The following is a 17,553-nucleotide window of genomic DNA, read 5'->3' as shown; positions in this document are numbered from 1 at the left end:
CTATAAATAAAGGGAACAAAATATGTGATTGTCAGAATGTGTAGGGACTGAGATAAGAAATATAACAATTACAAAATACAATACCTGCAAGGATAAAGACAAGGAAAACAAAATATATCATTTTTCTCTGGCACTCTGAAATCATCACTGCCTCACTTGATGCAAAATTTCAAAATCAAACACTAAAATGCATTGACGGTTACACCAATGGACAGACAATTGTATCAACGATACAGGAAATATATTTAGGATCGAGCTCAGCAGGGAATTTGTTCGACGCATCTGAAAGGGCAAAGTTCTTCCTCCAAACCTTATAACCTACAGCAAAAAGTTTTCCCAAATTCTAGCGATTTTTCCTATTTGCCTCAAACAGTCTGCGCTGAACGGTCCCATAAAGCTACGGGTGTTCATTTAGTTGTAGAGATAGGTCTAAGAATTTATTTTCCACCTCAATCACATAACGAGCATTATCTGAAATCAAATCAAAGAAAACCCCATCAGTGGAAACATTCCTATGAAAGCATAAATATACATAAAAAATCTTATGATAGTTGTGATTGTCTTATTAACTCGCTCAGTGGGATTTATCTGTGGGAAATTTTTTTTATCCTACTCGCAATCCTAGGGAAAGGATTTAGTTCCCTCTATATAAGGACGAAATCGATCGATAAAACGAAGAATAGAAAGAAGCTCTTTCTCTGTCTTCAGTCGTGTAGTTTTGCTGAGACTTAGGCAAGGTTTTACTGAAATACGCTATGGAATACTCAACACCATCGGTTTCCTGAAAGAGGACCTACCTACACCAGCTACAGGCAAGCTAGAACAGGGGTTGAAGCTAATAACTGTTTTACCTTCTTGAATGCAGCATCAGCCTTGTCCGTCCATTGCGACCCTTCAACAAATTCGAGATGGGAGAACAAATTGTGCAGAAATCTTTCAGAAACCGGCGGTAATATGCAACAAGACCAATCAACCTTCTTATTTGCACTAGTGGGATATTCTAGAATTGACCTGATTTTATCAGGATAAATCCAGAAACCTTGCTCATCCACCAAAAATCCGGTAAACATGACTGAGGGACGACAGAATTGACACTTTTCTGAATTGACTGTTAGATTTGCCTATCGAAGGCGCTCAACAAGAATTGACCTGATTTTATCAGGATAAATCCAGAAACCTTGCTCATCCACCAAAAATCCGGAAAACTTGACTGAGGGACGACAGAATTGACACTTTTCTGAATTGACTGTTAGATTTGCCTATCGAAGGCGCTCAACAAGTTCCTTCAATACCCAAACGTGAGTTTCTAAATCGGGAGTCATAATAATTACATCATCTAAGTAATAGAACAAGTATGGCTCCAGAGATGATCCTATCACAATATCCATGAGACGGCACATGGCTTGAGATGCGTTATTTAAGCCGAGGAAGTACCCTAAAACAAAATAAACCGCGGCTCTGAACGGCGAAAGTGTCTTAACTGTAATATTATATAGGTAGATCTACATAGTGTTGAGATTTCAGTACACCCTAATCAAGCCGAAGGCTAACACTGCAATTCCAATACTCATCAACAATTTCTCTTTGAATGTTCATAATACCTCTGGAATTAATTATATGATTCAGTTGTTTGCTTTAGTTGAATTACCATTTTCAACACCGAAAACATTGTGACATAATGAATTTCATCATTTTTTGCACTCAGTCGTTTCATCAATAGACCTTTTTCTGGTAAACATTCTGGCAAATGATATCTCACTAACAACGTCCCAACAAATGTCCCATTTTTTAGAGGCGTCCGTCCCGAGTATAAGATAATATTTTATAGCGGTAACAGGTGGGAAATGAACATTATTTTTCATGGGGTGTGAAAACACAGCACCCACAGGAGTAATAATTCTTGTACATGATTCATTTCATGAATAACCTTCAGGAAGTTTAATATGTCTCCGACTTCGGGAGAGTATGCAATGTAGAGTGTACGTTTACTTTTCATTTCATCGGAGGAAATTCGAAGAAGGAAAGTAGCAGCAAATTTCAAAACAACTTCTCAGAAGTTATACATCTCAGATTATTCGAAATCTAAATGAATGTTTAGATTAACGGATCCCAATATGACGCTGGAAAATATGTTCTTTTTTTGAGGGATAAATTTTTCATTAAGATTTGAATGAAAAATGCCATTTGTGATATGAAGAATTTGTTTGCACTGTGGAAGCTCGCTTTTAGTTTGCTCATAGAATCTCCAATTGTTAGAGAGCTGGGGTAAACATAATTACTCAGTGTAGAAGGGTATCGATGAAAACTAAGGTGGTAGCGTCTCTCTTAACACATTGACGGACAGTACCTATTTGGCAGTTGCTTGTGATATGACGCGCATATATACTGATTTAATATGGTTCAAAATTGAAGTGATATACATCAAAATATTAGTAGTGATTTAGAGGATGTGAATATGGAAAAAAATAACAGACGGCTTTAGACGTCAGTGTCATAACATATTTCTTCATTTTTTCATGACATGGACGTCCAAAGGCCTTCTCATTTTTTCAACAGAAAAAGTAGAATTTCTCTTCATTAGATTTGGTAAGAAAGTTATAATGAAAGTTTAACACGGAAACTACGTAATTTTCCGGCGTAACACTCTTACATTTGAACAAATACTGAACACGCTGAATGGCTGTGTCGCGGCTGAATACTCGGTATGGCGAAGCGAATGATTCGATCAATATCTTCATCTTTGGGGTTCACAAAACACAAAATGTGTGAACGATGTGACGCATTTTCATAATATCACGCTTTTCCAACGTCCAGGAAGGTCATGTCGATGTTGGACGAGTTTATAGGAAGACGTCTATAAACATCTAAAAACTGCGCCGTCAAATCAAGCACCGTGACCTGAACGTCTATAGACGTCGTTGTCCGTCAATGTGTTAAGAGACGCATTAAGAATCTTAAGATTCTTAAATCTGCTTTTCAACGGCCTTTAGTCGGAAAAGAGGGTGCTCACCTATTCTATCGGAAAAAAAAGTTTGGTACTTACTTCAACAAACTATTACTGGCTACATACAGTGCCTTATTTCCTTCGAGACTACTGCTAAGAAATTTTAATGAAAATGAACGAATAAAGGAATATACAGATATCGGTATGCCACTATGTTAACCCTGAATTATTGGTGAAACTTGACTGAGCGTGTTCAACAGAAGGACCTATCCATACAGGCACTACATGACTCTTTTTCATGTGCGAATAAAGTATACCTATAAATACAGGGCAGAAATGTTTTTGTTTTTCTTCGATTTTCCATGCTTATTGTTTGTTTAATTGACCTAGTGTGATGATTTCCTTCATGAAATCACCAGTTTCTTGAAACCTTCGATGAAGCTTTTACTCTTTTAATCTTATTATAGTTCGAGGCTAAATGCAATCAATTTGGCCACTAAGAATTTTCTAAAATCTCTGGGATATAAGAGACAAGAAAATCATAAACAATGAAGAAGTTTTTCTGCACACTTTGACATCAATATTTTACAAGATTTGTGTGTATTCAAGTAGAAAGCAATGCAAATCGAAAAACTTAATTCTTTTCAATCCGCTTCTTAACGCAAGCAGAACCTTTCCACGTCTCTAGAAGCCTGATTTTCTCCATTAAACGTAAATGTGCGTCCCATTATTGTCGTCTTCTAGAGTTCTATTCACGGAAGGCGTTCGCAAATTGTTCATTTCACACTTTGAAGAGGAAGAAGGGTTGGAAATGAGTAATCACAATGTCATGCTGTGTATACTTAATGATTTGCAGATAGGTTTCCTGTGCGACGACAAGAAAACATGTACAACAGGGGGGAAAATTTTTCATCGTACACGAGAAGCCATGAATTTTATCTGATCAGGCAGACGAGAAAGAATTTTCAGACGTGTTGTGCTAAGTTTACTTTCCGGCAATGGAAATTCCCTTGTTTGTTTTCATTTCGGTCTCCTCTCAGAACTTTTCCACTCTTACCATTCATCTGATAAGCACCTCGTCCGAGAAGTGGGTAAACTTTTTCCTCGCTAAATCCTTTCTTTATAACAACTGCGATGTAGAGAAGACTTCTAGGGTTTGACAATTTTCAGGGTTCGTATTTGAAAAACGATGCACTCATTTTGTAGGCAGCTGAAGTGTCGTTGTCTGAAGTATATGGGAAAACCATTAATGGATTAGGAAAGTATTCAGCATATTAGCAGACCTTAAAAAACATCGTAGAATATATGTATAATTCAATATTGTAATGTGGAGTTTCGACAAATTTTTTTACAAAATATGTGTTGTCAATCATATAGTACGCAACAAATAAATTATAATGTTTCAAATATCAATAAGTAATTAATAATAATAATAAGGAATTTGTACCCCAAAAATTTTTTGAAAAGCTTAATTATTATCAAACTTCAAACAGATCAAACAGATACATGTTTTTATAAAAAAACTGAATCATAGGTATGTATATAGATACCCACATAAACACCTCACATATAAATATCTAATTCCTGAACTTTATATCCAAACTGTTAATAATAACACCTTTTTTTTTCAGTAGCCTACAGAACTTGAGGCCTCTCTCTTGGCAGTCAACTGTTGGTCTCTGTTCTGTAACGGTTGTAAAATTTTGTCAGGATATTTAATTCTATTAAACAAAACAACAACATAATCTGCAATACTTAACAATCGGGATTCAACTTGTTTTTTGAACGGGTCGTTTCTTGTGCAAGATCATCCAAGTCAGAAAACATTTCACTTTCATTCAGATGGAATCACAAAACTGCTGGATAATGAATACCGTAATTGTTTTACTGGTTCTGTATACTCCATTCCCTTTTATTTAAGCATTCGGTTGGCCATGGAATAGTTTTTGTAACTAGAACGGATTATGGTCGTTAATGTCATAACCCCGTTGCCACAACTAATATCAATTTATATCACAAAATAGTCCAAAGTGATTGGCAAAGAGAGAAGACAGGGTTTCAGGAAGTGCTATTTAGAATTCAGGTCTGCTTATTTAAATAGGAGGCGATATTCTAATATCTACAATATACCGACGTTAGCGAACATATTAAATGTTAGTGAATTTGTCTATTATCTAATGTTTCATCTGAATCTAAACGACATATATTTTAGCTGAATGTTTCCACAATCAGAAAGATTTAGAATGATCAGGATGATAAGGAATTTCCTTCTATTGGGAGACCCAAAAAAGTGGTTGCATTTGGGAATTTTATTTTAGGTGAACGATGCGCAAAGTTACTACCGGATTTTCGATGAATGTCATCGTAGAAGAAGTTCTAGAAAATTAATTTTTCTATTTTCATTTGACTTGTTCTCTACATTGTAAATGTCTTATATATATATATATATATATATATATATATATATATATATATATATATATATATATATATATATATATATATATATATATATATATATATATATATATATATATATTGTGGATGGCATTCACAACTTCTGGTGGAAATCGTTTACATCCACCCATAGAGTATTAGCGCAGCTCATTCAGGAGGCGATAAAGGACCCGACAATAATCCCTGAATACTTCACCCTGGGCAAGACTCTTATGATACCCAAGAAAGGAGACCCAACGCAGCCAAAAAATTACAGACCTATCACCTGTCTGCCTGCCGTTTACAAAATACTTACATCGACAATTAGCCACAAGATTAACAACCATATCGATAACAACAACATCATGTCTCCAGAACAGAATGGATGCAGACAAAAAGCACGAGGAAGCAAAGAACTGCTGATAATCGACAACACCATTACCAAGCAAGCCAAAAAAAGGTTGAAGAATATCTCGGTTGCCTGGATAGACTACCAAAAGGCGTTCGACTCTGTCCCACACTCATGGCTTCTCGAGATACTGAGAATTTACAAAGTCGATCACGAGGTGGTTGAACTACTGAAAAGTCTGATGTCAACATGGCGCACCTGTTTAACATGGAATAAGAAGTCCTCCTCCACGCCAATCAAGATCAAAAGAGGAATATTCCAAGGTGATGGTCTAAGCCCTTCGTGGTTCTGCCTTGCGCTTAACCCTCTTAGCAACATACTGAATAGGGCAGCATACAGCTACTCAATGGACTCACAGAACAAAGTCAGTCACCTATTTTACTTAGACGACCTAAAATTATTCAGCAGGGGTCAAAAACAGCTAGAGGGACAGTTGGAGTTGGTAAGAAAATTCAGCGAGGACATAGGCATGATATTTGGCCTCGAAAAATGTGCAGTGGTAAATGTGAGGCGTGGCAGACTGGCTGAGGGGGAGAATGTTGAACTGTCGGACGGTCGGACAGTGCCAATACTGGGACAGGAAGAAAGATACAAGTACTTGGGTATTCAGCAAACATTCGGGATCAGACAGCAGGAAAATAAGATGGAAACAGAGAGGGAGCTCATAAGGAGAGTCCGCCGCATCATGAACACCCAATTGTCGGCAAAAAACAAAATGGAGGCCATCAACATCTGGGCTGTGCCAGTGTTCGCGTATACTGCTGGAATTCTCATCTGGTCGAAATCAGATCTTGAGAAACTAGACAGAAAGATCAGATCCATCCTCACGCAATATGGTACGCTTCACCCGAATTCCGCTATTGAAAGGCTCTATCTGCCACGTAAAGAAGGAGGTCGAGGACTAAGTAATTTGCAGGACATATACCTGAAAGAAGAGAAGAAGATTAAGAACTACTTCCAGACAGGAATCACACCAATCCAAAAATGGGTGGCTTCACAACGCTACCCCTCCTCGGGAGAAACCAGCACGCATGAACCTGAAATCGAAGACTTCAAGGAGATATTGAAGCAAAACTGGCAGACAAAACCTCTGCACGGAAGATTCTTCGCAAGCCTGAACCAGTCTGATGTAGATAAGCTGAGCTCGAGTACTTACCTGACGCAAGGTTACCTTTTTCCCCAAACAGAAGGAACATTCCTGGCGATTCAGGATCAAGTCGTGCCAACACGAGTCTACACTAAGCATATCATGAAACAACAGGTACAAACAACAAAATGTAGACTCTGCGATAAAGCCGAGGAAACTGTGCAGCACTTGTCATCTGGATGCTCCACAATAGCCGGCACCAAATACCTTGGACGCCATGACAATATGGGGAAGGTCGTGCATCAGTCGCTGTGCCTGAGGGAGCAACTACTCCCACATTTCGTCCCACACCACATATACGCACCGCAGACTGTCCTGGAAAACGAAACCACCAACAACATAAAGTTGATCCCCAAACCAGAGTTCAAGATTGACAGACTCCATAGTAGGATAAAAGATAGCGTAAGCACATTCCACAAAAGTGGAGTGATATATTCTGTTCCATGTTCGATGTGTAATGAAATCTATATTGGACAGACGTCGCAACAGCTTAAGAAGAGGTTGGCTCAACATAGAAGCGATATCAAGAACCCCAATAAGATATGTGCCTTGGCAGACCACAGCAGAGATAGAGACCACTTAATGGACTATGAGGCCACTAGGGTCCTAGATTGCGAACGCAATGGAGGAAAGCGTTCCTTTTTGGAAATGTACCACATCAAGCGCCACCCCAATGCCATGAATTACAGAAGAGATGTAAACCACATCAGCAGCATCTATTCCTACCTAATCCACTTCGACCAGGTCAATGAAGGTGACCCATCAAGACCACGAAGTGTATCCAGTGACGGAGTACTTTCTGACGGCAGCAGGTCAGGAATCGGTTGACCGTCGTGAGTGATTGTCCACCAAATTCAGTGACAGTGAATTTGTGGCTAAACATATTGATCGCGACTGATTTTAAATTAAGAATTCAGTGAGAGTGAATTGGACAATAATTAGCGACTGATAATAACTTATAAAATATAAATTAAGAAACGACATCTAAATAAGCATCCCACAAAGGTTGCGAGTGGCTTTCGATTGATGAGCACTGATTGATGTGCTTTTGCTTTCACATCTTCATTTTAAGAAAAAAACATGTGGTTTTTTGATCAACGTTCTGCAGCATTCTGCAGGGTTAGTGAGAGTAGCTCCTGGTGGATGCGCATTGTACATTCATTTCCCCTCGCACCTCTGGATTTGAGTTGTAATAATTTTTTAAAAATTTTTTAAAGTTTTTTAAAAAGTGATGTACATTTGAAAAATGTGATCTTTAATCAGGTTTTCACTAGGCGTGCTACAGGGTTAGTGAGAGTAACTCCTGGTGGATGCGCATTACATGTTCATTTTTCCCCCCACACCTCAGGAAATTGTAATTGTAATTGGAATTTGTAAATTGGCCTGCACTGAGCATTGAACATACACAAGGTTAGTGAGAGTAACGTTTGATCAGTGCACGCCATAAAGATTTTTGTTGCCTTTCATATTTAAAGGAAGAAAAGATAATACTCTGTGGTTGCAGTTGTCACTACCTGTCTGTGACTCTGCTGTTGCTAACGCTAACCCCACTTTACTATACCGGCTTTTGCACCTGTTGATCCGACTGGATATGATAATTGTAATTGTTTGTCTACACATTGTCCTCGCATCATTGAGCATTGAGCATATTTTTAAGAAATTTGGGTTGTTCCACAACCAATCAACCCACCCACCTCTGTATTTCGGTAGGTATTCTGATGTCTCATCCGATTTCGAATAGTTATTGACTATATAACATGTTTGTAGAGTCCTGAAGAAGATCCTAACCAGGATCGAAACGTTGACAATGAAATAAAGAAGAGAGAGACCTAAATCACGCTCTTTAATTTCCCACACCCCTTAACTATTGCATATAATCGACTCTGGGAATTATCCGTTCATATATATATATATATATATATATATATATATATATATATATATATATATATATATATATATATATATATATATATATCACGGATTCTTTACAGCTGTCACCGTTTCTCCGTCCCCAACTTCCATTTTTTCCTGTCGTGACATGTATCCTCCTCCAGACCTCTTGCTGACATCGCCTCTTCCACATCGTCCCTCCAACTCCTCCGTGGTCTTCCCCTCTTCCTTCGTTCTGGTGGTACCCATTCTAAAATCTTTCGGGGCCATCTGTCGTCTAGCATTCTCTTTACATGTCCAAACCAAATCAATTGCCTTCTTTCAATCTCTTCCGCTATTGACCGACCCATATCCATTTCTGCTCTTATAATTTCATTCCTAACTCTTTCTAATCTTGATCGTCTACAGCTTCTTCTAAGGAAATCCATTTCGGTTGCCATAATCTTTCTCTTATTTATCTGCGATACATCCCACACTTCCGCCCCATACAGTGCTACACTTTGCACCATACTTCTGTATATATGTTTCTTGGTACTCTTAGTTATATTTTTGTCCCACAGCAGAGAATTAAGTGTGCGTGTAACGGTTCTTCCTTTATTGATTCTCTCCTGTATCTCGTCCTTACTGTTCCCTTGTTTATTCAGGATAGCCCCCAGATACTTGCATTTTTCTACTCCCCTAATCATTTCATTGTCCAAGTTCAGATTTTTTATTTCTTCGTCGCCCACTATGAGATATTCGCATTTGGACATGTTCAGGGTCAATCCCGCCAGCTCATATTCCTCCTTCAGTTTTCGGACCATATACGCAAGGTCGTCTTCATCTTCGGCTACTACGATCTGATCATCAGCAAAGTACAACGTGAACAGGTTATCATCTCCCACTTTCATTCCCATATTCCTGCATTTTTTTGTCCATCTCACTAGGGATCTGTCCAAATAAATCTTGAAGAGAGTTGGGGACAGACAGCAGCCCTGTCTCAGGCCTTTTGAGGTTTCAAAGGAATGAGTCAGTTTATTCCCTAGTTTAATTCTAGCATGGTTCTGTTTATAGTAGTTTTTAACAGCCATAATAAGATTTGCACCTATCCCTAGATCCTCCATTGCCTGCCACATTCGTGAGACCGGTACGCTATCGTACGCCTTTTCAAGATCGATCAGTGCTATATGTGTTTCTCTATTGCGTTGTACCCTCTTCTCTGCAGCGATTTTTATTGTGAAGATATTGTCTACTGTTGACCGTCCCGCTCGGAATCCAGCTTGTTCTTCAGGTTGCCTAGTCTTGATCTCTTCCTCAATTAGGTTTTTTAAAATTCTGGAGTAAACTCTTCCAATGGTAGGGATCACTGCGATTCCTCTGTAATTCCTAGGATCAGATTTTGATCCTTTTTTATGAATTGGTGAAATGTAAGATGTTCGCCACTCTTCTGGGGGTTCTTCACCATTCAAACAGAGTTCGAACAGTTTTCTGAGCATTTCAAATAGTTAAGCAGGACCATACTTAATTAATTCCGGATTTATTCCACCTGGGCCTGGAGATTTTCTAAGTTTTGTAGCATTTATTGCCTGCTGAACGACCTCAATATTCAAAGGAATCTTTTGTGTTTCCTCCATTTTAGATTCACAAGGAATGAAACTGTCTCTTGTTTCTACCAGTAAATCTTTGAAGTGCTTTACCCACATTGTCTCTGGTATGCTATTGAAATATGATGTGGTTCCATTTGAGGTCATGGCTTTTATTGTCTTCCAAACCTCCGAGCTCCTAGTACCTCCTAGTTGGTTATCGATATATTGGCACCTTTTCTCCCATTCATTATTTTTCTTTTTTATAACTTGTTGTTTGATTTCTCTGTTCATCCGTTTATATTCCGCTCGAGTCTCATCGTCGTTTGTCTGTAAAAGCTTCAAGTATGTTTCTTTTTTGGCTAGAATTTTCCCTTCAATCTCATTATCCCACCAGAACGGTTTATTAGATTTCTTCATGGCATTTCCAAGGGCCTCTTCAGCAGCTTTTTTGATACAATCTTTTATATGCTGATATTCGTCTTCTATGGATCGACTTGAGATTGTTAGCTTCTGTTCTAGTCTCGATGAATATAATCGTCTTGTACTTTCGTGTTGTAGACTTTCCAGATTGAATTTCTGATACTCTATGTTATCGGTATCTTTTGTTTTTTTCTGTAGGGTGTTTCCAATAAATGGTATATAAATTTTGGCCATTACGAGTCTATGATCAGATCCACATTCAGCACCTATTTACTCTTATATCTTTCACTACCAAGCCAGATCTTTGCTTGATTATTAGGTAATCTATTATAGATTTTAAACCTCTGGTGTGTTGGTACCAGGTATATTTGTGTATATTCTTGTGGGCAAAGAAGGTATTCATAATTTTCAATTCATATTCTTCACAGATATTTATTAATCTCTCTCCATTGTTATTCAGTACCTCCTCTCCGTGTATACCTACCACTTTGCTGTTGCGCTGTCTACCGACTCTCGCATTGAGATCTCCTGCAACAATTATTTCATGGCTATTTGGAATGTCCTCTATAATTTCTCTTAGAGCTTCCTCAAAATTGTCTTTGGCCTGGACTGTAGCGTCATCGTTTAAAGCGTATACGCCTAAAATTGTTATACTTCTTCCCCGAAGTTGAATCGTCACTTTAATAAATCTTTCACTCAGTGGCTCCCAAGATCTTATTTTGTTTTTATATTTGTTTTGAATCAAGATGGATACACCGGCTTTGGCTCTTTGATCTTTCCCTACACCAGAGAAGAAGTGTATATACTCTCTTAGACCCTCACTTCCGATTCCCTTTTTTTTGGTCTCTGATAGAACGATGATATCCATTTTCCGTTTCATACAATCTTGTAGTATTTCCTGTTGTTTATTGCGAATGCCCTGAATATTCCATATACCAAATCTCAAAGTCCATTTCCGTTGCTGTGTTCGTTTGCCATAAGATCCGTCCAATATCCGAGATTTATTTCTGTTGGGTTTTTTAGCGTTTAGCGTTTTTCACAAGTGTAGGTTGCTGGCCTAACGACTCAACCCCCATTCTGGAGGACCAAGGTTTGATTTCGGAGTAACCTTCTCCTAGATGGTTGCCTTCTCTACGGCTGAGGAGTCCATCTACCCCACCTGTTGGTCCGCGGGAGGTATTTTATTTCCCTCCTACCCGCCGTTCTATGAAATAGACCGGTTAGGGTGTCCCCTATCCGCCACCGGGGTGTAAGGGGGAAGGATGCGTTTTATAGCCTCTCCTCTCAAATGCCAACCTCACCTACTCGCGGTGCACCCTGTTCTTACGAACGAGGCTCTGGCGACCGAACATGAGCGGTGTTAGTGCAACTTTCATACTGTCCTTTGTTAAATTCAAATTATGCATCAGGCTTCTTCAATAAGGCACTTTGCGCATGCTTGGTTGCGCGAGAGAAGAATCGATTCATTCAATCGATAGATACGGTCACCGACACCTTTGCGAATTTTCCACGAGTTTTTTCACGAGATTTTCAATTACTTTTTCAAAATATTGAGATTGTGTGCTGGAGGTGAAACTTCGAGCAGAAAGGGGATCCCCAGGACCACATCACCGCCATCGAGGGTAAGTGTCAGAAGGGTTTCGATGCATATTTTCATTTTTTTGTGTTAGCGATATTTCCAAATTTCAAATACAGTCCACTAAATTTCACAGAAGCGCTAACATTTTGGTCCTTCGGGCCGGATTGACTAGTAGTCATTTCATATTTTTCCAATTTCCTTTACATTTCGAATTTTCCAGTAAGTCACCATTGAATTCCATTCATAATTTTCACAGCGCAATAAACGCTTATCGCGCTCTTCCTCATAAAAACCTGACACCGTATGCTCTCGATAAGATCGATTCAGTCTTCGTTCTAGCAGATTCAACATATTCCTATATATTCGTCAATTCATTTCCATATTTCCGATTTCGTTGAAATAAAAATAATAATTTCATATTGCTATATACAATTTCGAATTGAACACCTACATATCTTAATCTTTGTATATCTGACATAAATAGATTGAGTTATAATGAGTAATTTAAAGAAGATGGAAAACAAAAGAAAAATATATACCAGCCGAATTTCCGAATTTTATACCATCGCTGTTCAGAGTTCAACTGACATCTCTAAAAGAGGGCAGTTGAAAACTAGGTATGAAGATATTTCAAAGATTTTTGATCGCTTTTCCGAATATCATAATGAAATTATCATGTTAATAGAAGGAGAAGAAGAATTCGAGTTACAAGAAAAGATTCGAAAGGATACTGAATATTTTTATTACGAAGGTCTTTCCATCTATCATAGTTTCAATAAAACTGATGCTCCCATTACGTCTTCACTCAGTGTTGAGGCTACTGCAAAACTTCCACCACTTAATATACCTTGCTTTGCCGGAGATCCGAAAACTTGGTCAACCTTTCATGATCTCTTCGAGAAATTGATTCATGAAAATTCCAATCTTTCTAATGTTGAGAAGTTTAGATATCTTCTATCTTTTTTAAAAGACGAACCTTTAAAATTACTGAATGGTATCGCTATTGATAATGATAATTACAACACAGCATTCAAAAAACTTACAGACAGATATCAAAATAAAAGACTTATAGCTTTCAATGCACTGGATTCCATTTTTTCTGTTTCATTAAAAAACAATTCCGCCAAAGATTTTCGTATGTTACTCAATACATTTTCCGAATCGTTAGCAGTGCTTAATGCTTTAAATTTCAATACCGATGCATGGAATTTTCTACTTTTTTATACTCTTCCAGGAAAGTTAGACATAGAAACACGTACCAATTTCGAAATTCAAACTGATTCCAGTAAAATTCCAGAATACATAGAACTTTATACTTTCGTGGAAATCAAATGTAAGGCTTTAGAATCTGTTCAACATTTAAATATTCCTAAAAATAAAGTTGCTTCATCGAGCAAAGAAAAGTATTTTAACAGAAATATTGATAAGATTGGTAACACCTTCTCGTTACAAACAAATGTTCAGAGCGATTCCAGAGTTAAGTGCTATTTTTGTAAAGGGTCACATACTTTAAACAAGTGTTCTGAATTCTCTTCAAAATCGCCGAAAGATAGATTTTCATTCGTAAAACAGAATAAACTCTGTTTGAATTGCTTACATCATTCTCATAGCCTTCAAAATTGCACTTCTTCATTCAAATGTCGTACATGTAACAGTCGTCATCATTCGTTGATACACGTTTCAAAGAATAACCCAGAATTATCGAAACCAAAAGTTGAAAATAATAACTCTTCGACTTCCAGCATAGAGAACAATTCAATTTCTTCCACTCTATCGGGTAATACGTATTCGAACTGTAGTACTGTATTGTTAGCTACTGCAGCGGTAGATATACGTGATAGGTATGGAGCATTTCAACAAGTGCGAATTCTTATCGACTCAGGAAGTCAATCAAACTTTATTGGTGAGAAATGTTTTCTCAATCTCGGGTTGAAAAGACATCAGTATTCGACAGCAATTTTTGGTTTGAACGAAATGTCTTCAATTTCCTCAAAAGGCATAACATCGTGCGAGATTAAGCCTAGAAATTCTGAAGGCCCAGTATTTTCTTTCGATGCTATTGTTATTCCGAATCTTTGCTCCAATATTCCTTCTTTCACAATTAAAAAACAACAGTGGGAACATTTACAGGGATTACCTCTTGCAGATGAGAATTATTTTCTTTCCAGATCAATAGACATTTTAATTGGCGCTGAATTATTTACTCACATTTTACTAAATGGTCGTGTTGTGGGTAAATTAGGTCAACCTACTGCTCTTGAAACTATTTTTGGTTGGGTTCTTTTAGGTAAAATTGATAGCTTTCATTCCGATTCGTCAATAAAGACATTTACAGTTCAATCTGATGCCCTTGTTGACATCTGTATTCCTGAAATTTGGGAAATAGAACAAATTCCTGAAAGGCAGTTTTTCTCCGTTGAAGACGAAAAATGTGAAACTTTCTTCAAGGAAACTTTTACTCGGGATTCATCTGGTAGATTCATTGTTTCACTTCCTTTCAGAAACTCAAAACCAAATTTAGGTGATACATACACTCAGGCGCGTCGCAGATTTCTATTACTCGAGAAACGCCTGATTAAAAATCCGTCATTGTATTCATCTTATTCTAACTTCATGAAAGAATACCTTGAAACCGGACATATGTCTCCTGTAACATTGAAAGACCAAGTTGAGGGTTATATTTGCTACTTACCACATCACTGTGTCCTAAAGCCAGAAAGTGTAAGCACGAAGCTACGTGTAGTTTGGGACGGATCGGCAAAAGGTTCAAAGGGGGTCAGTTTGAATGATACATTACTTCAGGGTCCAAAATTACAAAAAGATATTGTTTCATTACTTTTACTCTTTCGTCTAGACGCAATAGTCTTTGTGGCTGACATTAAACAAATGTTCAGGCAAGTTTTGATTTCACCCTCCGATCGAAACTTTCAGAGAATTTTGTGGCGTTTCGATCCCAACGATCCTATTTCAGAGTTTATATTAAATACAGTCACTTTCGGTCTCAACTGTAGCCCATATTTAGCAATGCGAGCACTTTTAGAACTAGCTAAAATAGAGGAGAAAAACTTTCCGAAGGCCAGTCACATAATTCAACATCAAATTTACATAGACGATATTCTTGGAAGTGCCTCGTCTGAGTCTGAGGCTATTTCACTTCAGAAAGATTTGATAGATCTACTTAGTCGGGGAGGTTTCGAGTTGAAGAAGTGGGCTAGCAATTCTCCTAAATTACTTTCGTCCGTTTCGCCTTCCGACTGTCAGGTTGTTTTATCCTTTGATAAGGATGACCCTCCTTTTCTCAAGGTACTAGGTCTTCAATGGTATCCGTCTCTTGACACATTTTCATATAGTTGTCAAACATCCACTAATGAATGTACTAAGAGAGGCATTCTTTCAGATATTGGTAGGGTTTTCGATCCTTTGGGGTTTTTGTCGCCTATTTTATTGAAGGCCAAATATATAATGCAGTGTATTTGGTCTATGAAAAAGGACTGGGATGAGTCGCTTCCTCTTTCGATTCAAAATCCATGGGAGCAATTGAAGTCAGAGTTATCAGAGCTTTCCAAATTGAGTTTACCAAGACGAATTCTTGTTGATGATTTCGAACGATGTGAATTGCATGGTTTTTGCGATGCTTCGACATTAGGTTATGCAGCTGTAATTTATCTCAGGGTACAAAAGGCCGACTCTATTAATGTATTCCTTCTTTGTTCCAAAAGTAGAGTTGCATCTTTGAAGACACTTACCCTTCCTAAACTTGAGCTTTCAGCAGGAAAGCTGTTGGCGGATCTAGTCAAATTCGTCACAGATACGTTTTCAGATCGGCTTCTTTTCGATCAAATTACTTGCTGGACCGATTCACAGGTAGTACTTTCGTGGCTCAATGGTTCACCGAGCCGTTGGAAGACTTTTGTAGCCAACCGTGTACATCATATACAGGAGTTAGTCCCTCCAGAATCATGGAGTTATATTCCTTCGTCCTTAAATGCGGCTGACTGTGCGTCTCGAGGAATGAATCCCTCTCAGCTGCTTTACTTTAGGACGTGGTGGAATGGGTCGGAATTCCTATCGCTCGAAAAGGGTAAATGGCCGATTTTTCAGTTCCAGGATAAAACCGGTCATGAAGAGGTAGTTTCCGCTGAAGAGAGGGTGCTTTCTTTTTATGTAGATGTTCCAACAGACGACTTGAAGAAGTTGATGAATAGGTTTTCCTCCCTTGAAAAAATTCAGCGAATTCTAAGTTACTGCTTAAGATTCTTAAAAAATTCGAGAACTTCAACACTCAAGCCAACTAGTTTTAATTCAGTTCAAGAAATGCACGAATCTCTAATGTGTTTGATAAAATATACTCAGAACTCTGTCTTCTCAGATATTATAGAAAAACTTAAAAAAGACTGCTTGTTACCGAAACCATACCGCAGGCTTTCACTTTTTCTCAATTCCTTGGGTTTCCTCAGGGTGGGCGGTCGTCTTAAAAAATCGGACTTCATTTCTTATTCAGCGAAACATCCCCTTTTGCTACCAAGTTCACATAGACTTACGACCTTAATCATAGAATCTACTCATAAACAATACTTACATCCGGGAATGAAAACTTTACATAACTTACTTCTCCAACAATATTGGATATTGTCTGCTCGTCGAGCGATTAATAGGGTTATCTCAAACTGTTTTCGTTGTTTTCGAGTTCGTCCAAAGGTATTTAAGCCTCCTAAAATGGCTGATTTCCCGACATTCAGGATCTCACAACTGAAACCTTTTTCACATGTTGCGGTTGATTTTTGTGGACCTTTTTTCGTTACGCCGCATCGCATGAAAGGCGCAAAATATTTCAAGTCTTACGTCTGTGTTTTCGTTTGTACTGCCACTAGGGCAATTCACTTAGAATTAACTCAAGACCTTTCTACAGATAGTTTCATCGCTGCGTTTCGGCGATTCATTTCTCGTCGCGGTACGATTCAAGCGTGTTATTCGGATAACGGCCGAAACTTCGTTGGAGCCCAAAACGAATTTTTTGACTTGGCGCAGAAAACTGCTCAGAGTTTGACTTTCGAGTGGCATTTCAGCCCTCCCACGGGATCTCACTTCAATGGCCTTGCCGAAGCCGGTGTCAAAATGGTCAAATCCCATTTAATTCGCGTCGTAGGTGATCAACGATTG

At 38.2% G+C, this 17,553-nt stretch overlaps 2 protein-coding genes and 1 long non-coding RNA gene across 3 annotated transcripts; 1 reads left to right on the top strand and 2 right to left on the bottom strand.

Annotated features, from left to right (window-relative positions):
- The first annotated feature begins 5,613 nt into the window (after positions 1 to 5,613).
- On the top strand, positions 5,614 to 7,764 carry LOC123306951. The gene has a single exon (XM_044889153.1). It carries the CDS (start codon positions 5,614 to 5,616, stop codon positions 7,762 to 7,764), a length of 2,151 nt encoding a protein of 716 aa, XP_044745088.1.
- Positions 7,765 to 11,073: 3,309 nt separating this feature from the next.
- LOC123306934 (craniofacial development protein 2-like) lies at positions 11,074 to 11,682 on the bottom strand. The gene has a single exon (XM_044889140.1). The coding sequence runs from the start codon at positions 11,680 to 11,682 to the stop codon at positions 11,074 to 11,076; it is 609 nt and encodes a 202-aa protein (XP_044745075.1).
- A 1,514-nt stretch (positions 11,683 to 13,196) lies between these two features.
- On the bottom strand, positions 13,197 to 14,303 carry LOC123315393. Its single transcript, XR_006537949.1, has 2 exons — positions 13,991 to 14,303; positions 13,197 to 13,369 (listed from the first exon to the last, which is right to left on the bottom strand). It is a non-coding gene; the product is annotated as an uncharacterized LOC123315393 (long non-coding RNA).
- Positions 14,304 to 17,553: the final 3,250 nt, after the last annotated feature.

Source organism: Coccinella septempunctata, chromosome 1 (assembly GCF_907165205.1).
Source record: "Coccinella septempunctata chromosome 1, icCocSept1.1, whole genome shotgun sequence".
In the NCBI taxonomy this organism is placed as follows: domain Eukaryota; kingdom Metazoa; phylum Arthropoda; class Insecta; order Coleoptera; family Coccinellidae; genus Coccinella; species Coccinella septempunctata.
This window is presented reverse-complemented; position numbering and strand designations above follow the sequence as displayed.

Excerpts from the sequence above, each read along its gene's own strand:
- LOC123306951 (XM_044889153.1), top strand. The coding sequence starts at position 5,614 with ATGATACCCAAGAAAGGAGACCCAACGCAGCCAAAAAATTACAGACCT.
- LOC123306934 (XM_044889140.1), bottom strand. The coding sequence starts at position 11,682 with ATGGATATCATCGTTCTATCAGAGACCAAAAAAAAGGGAATCGGAAGT.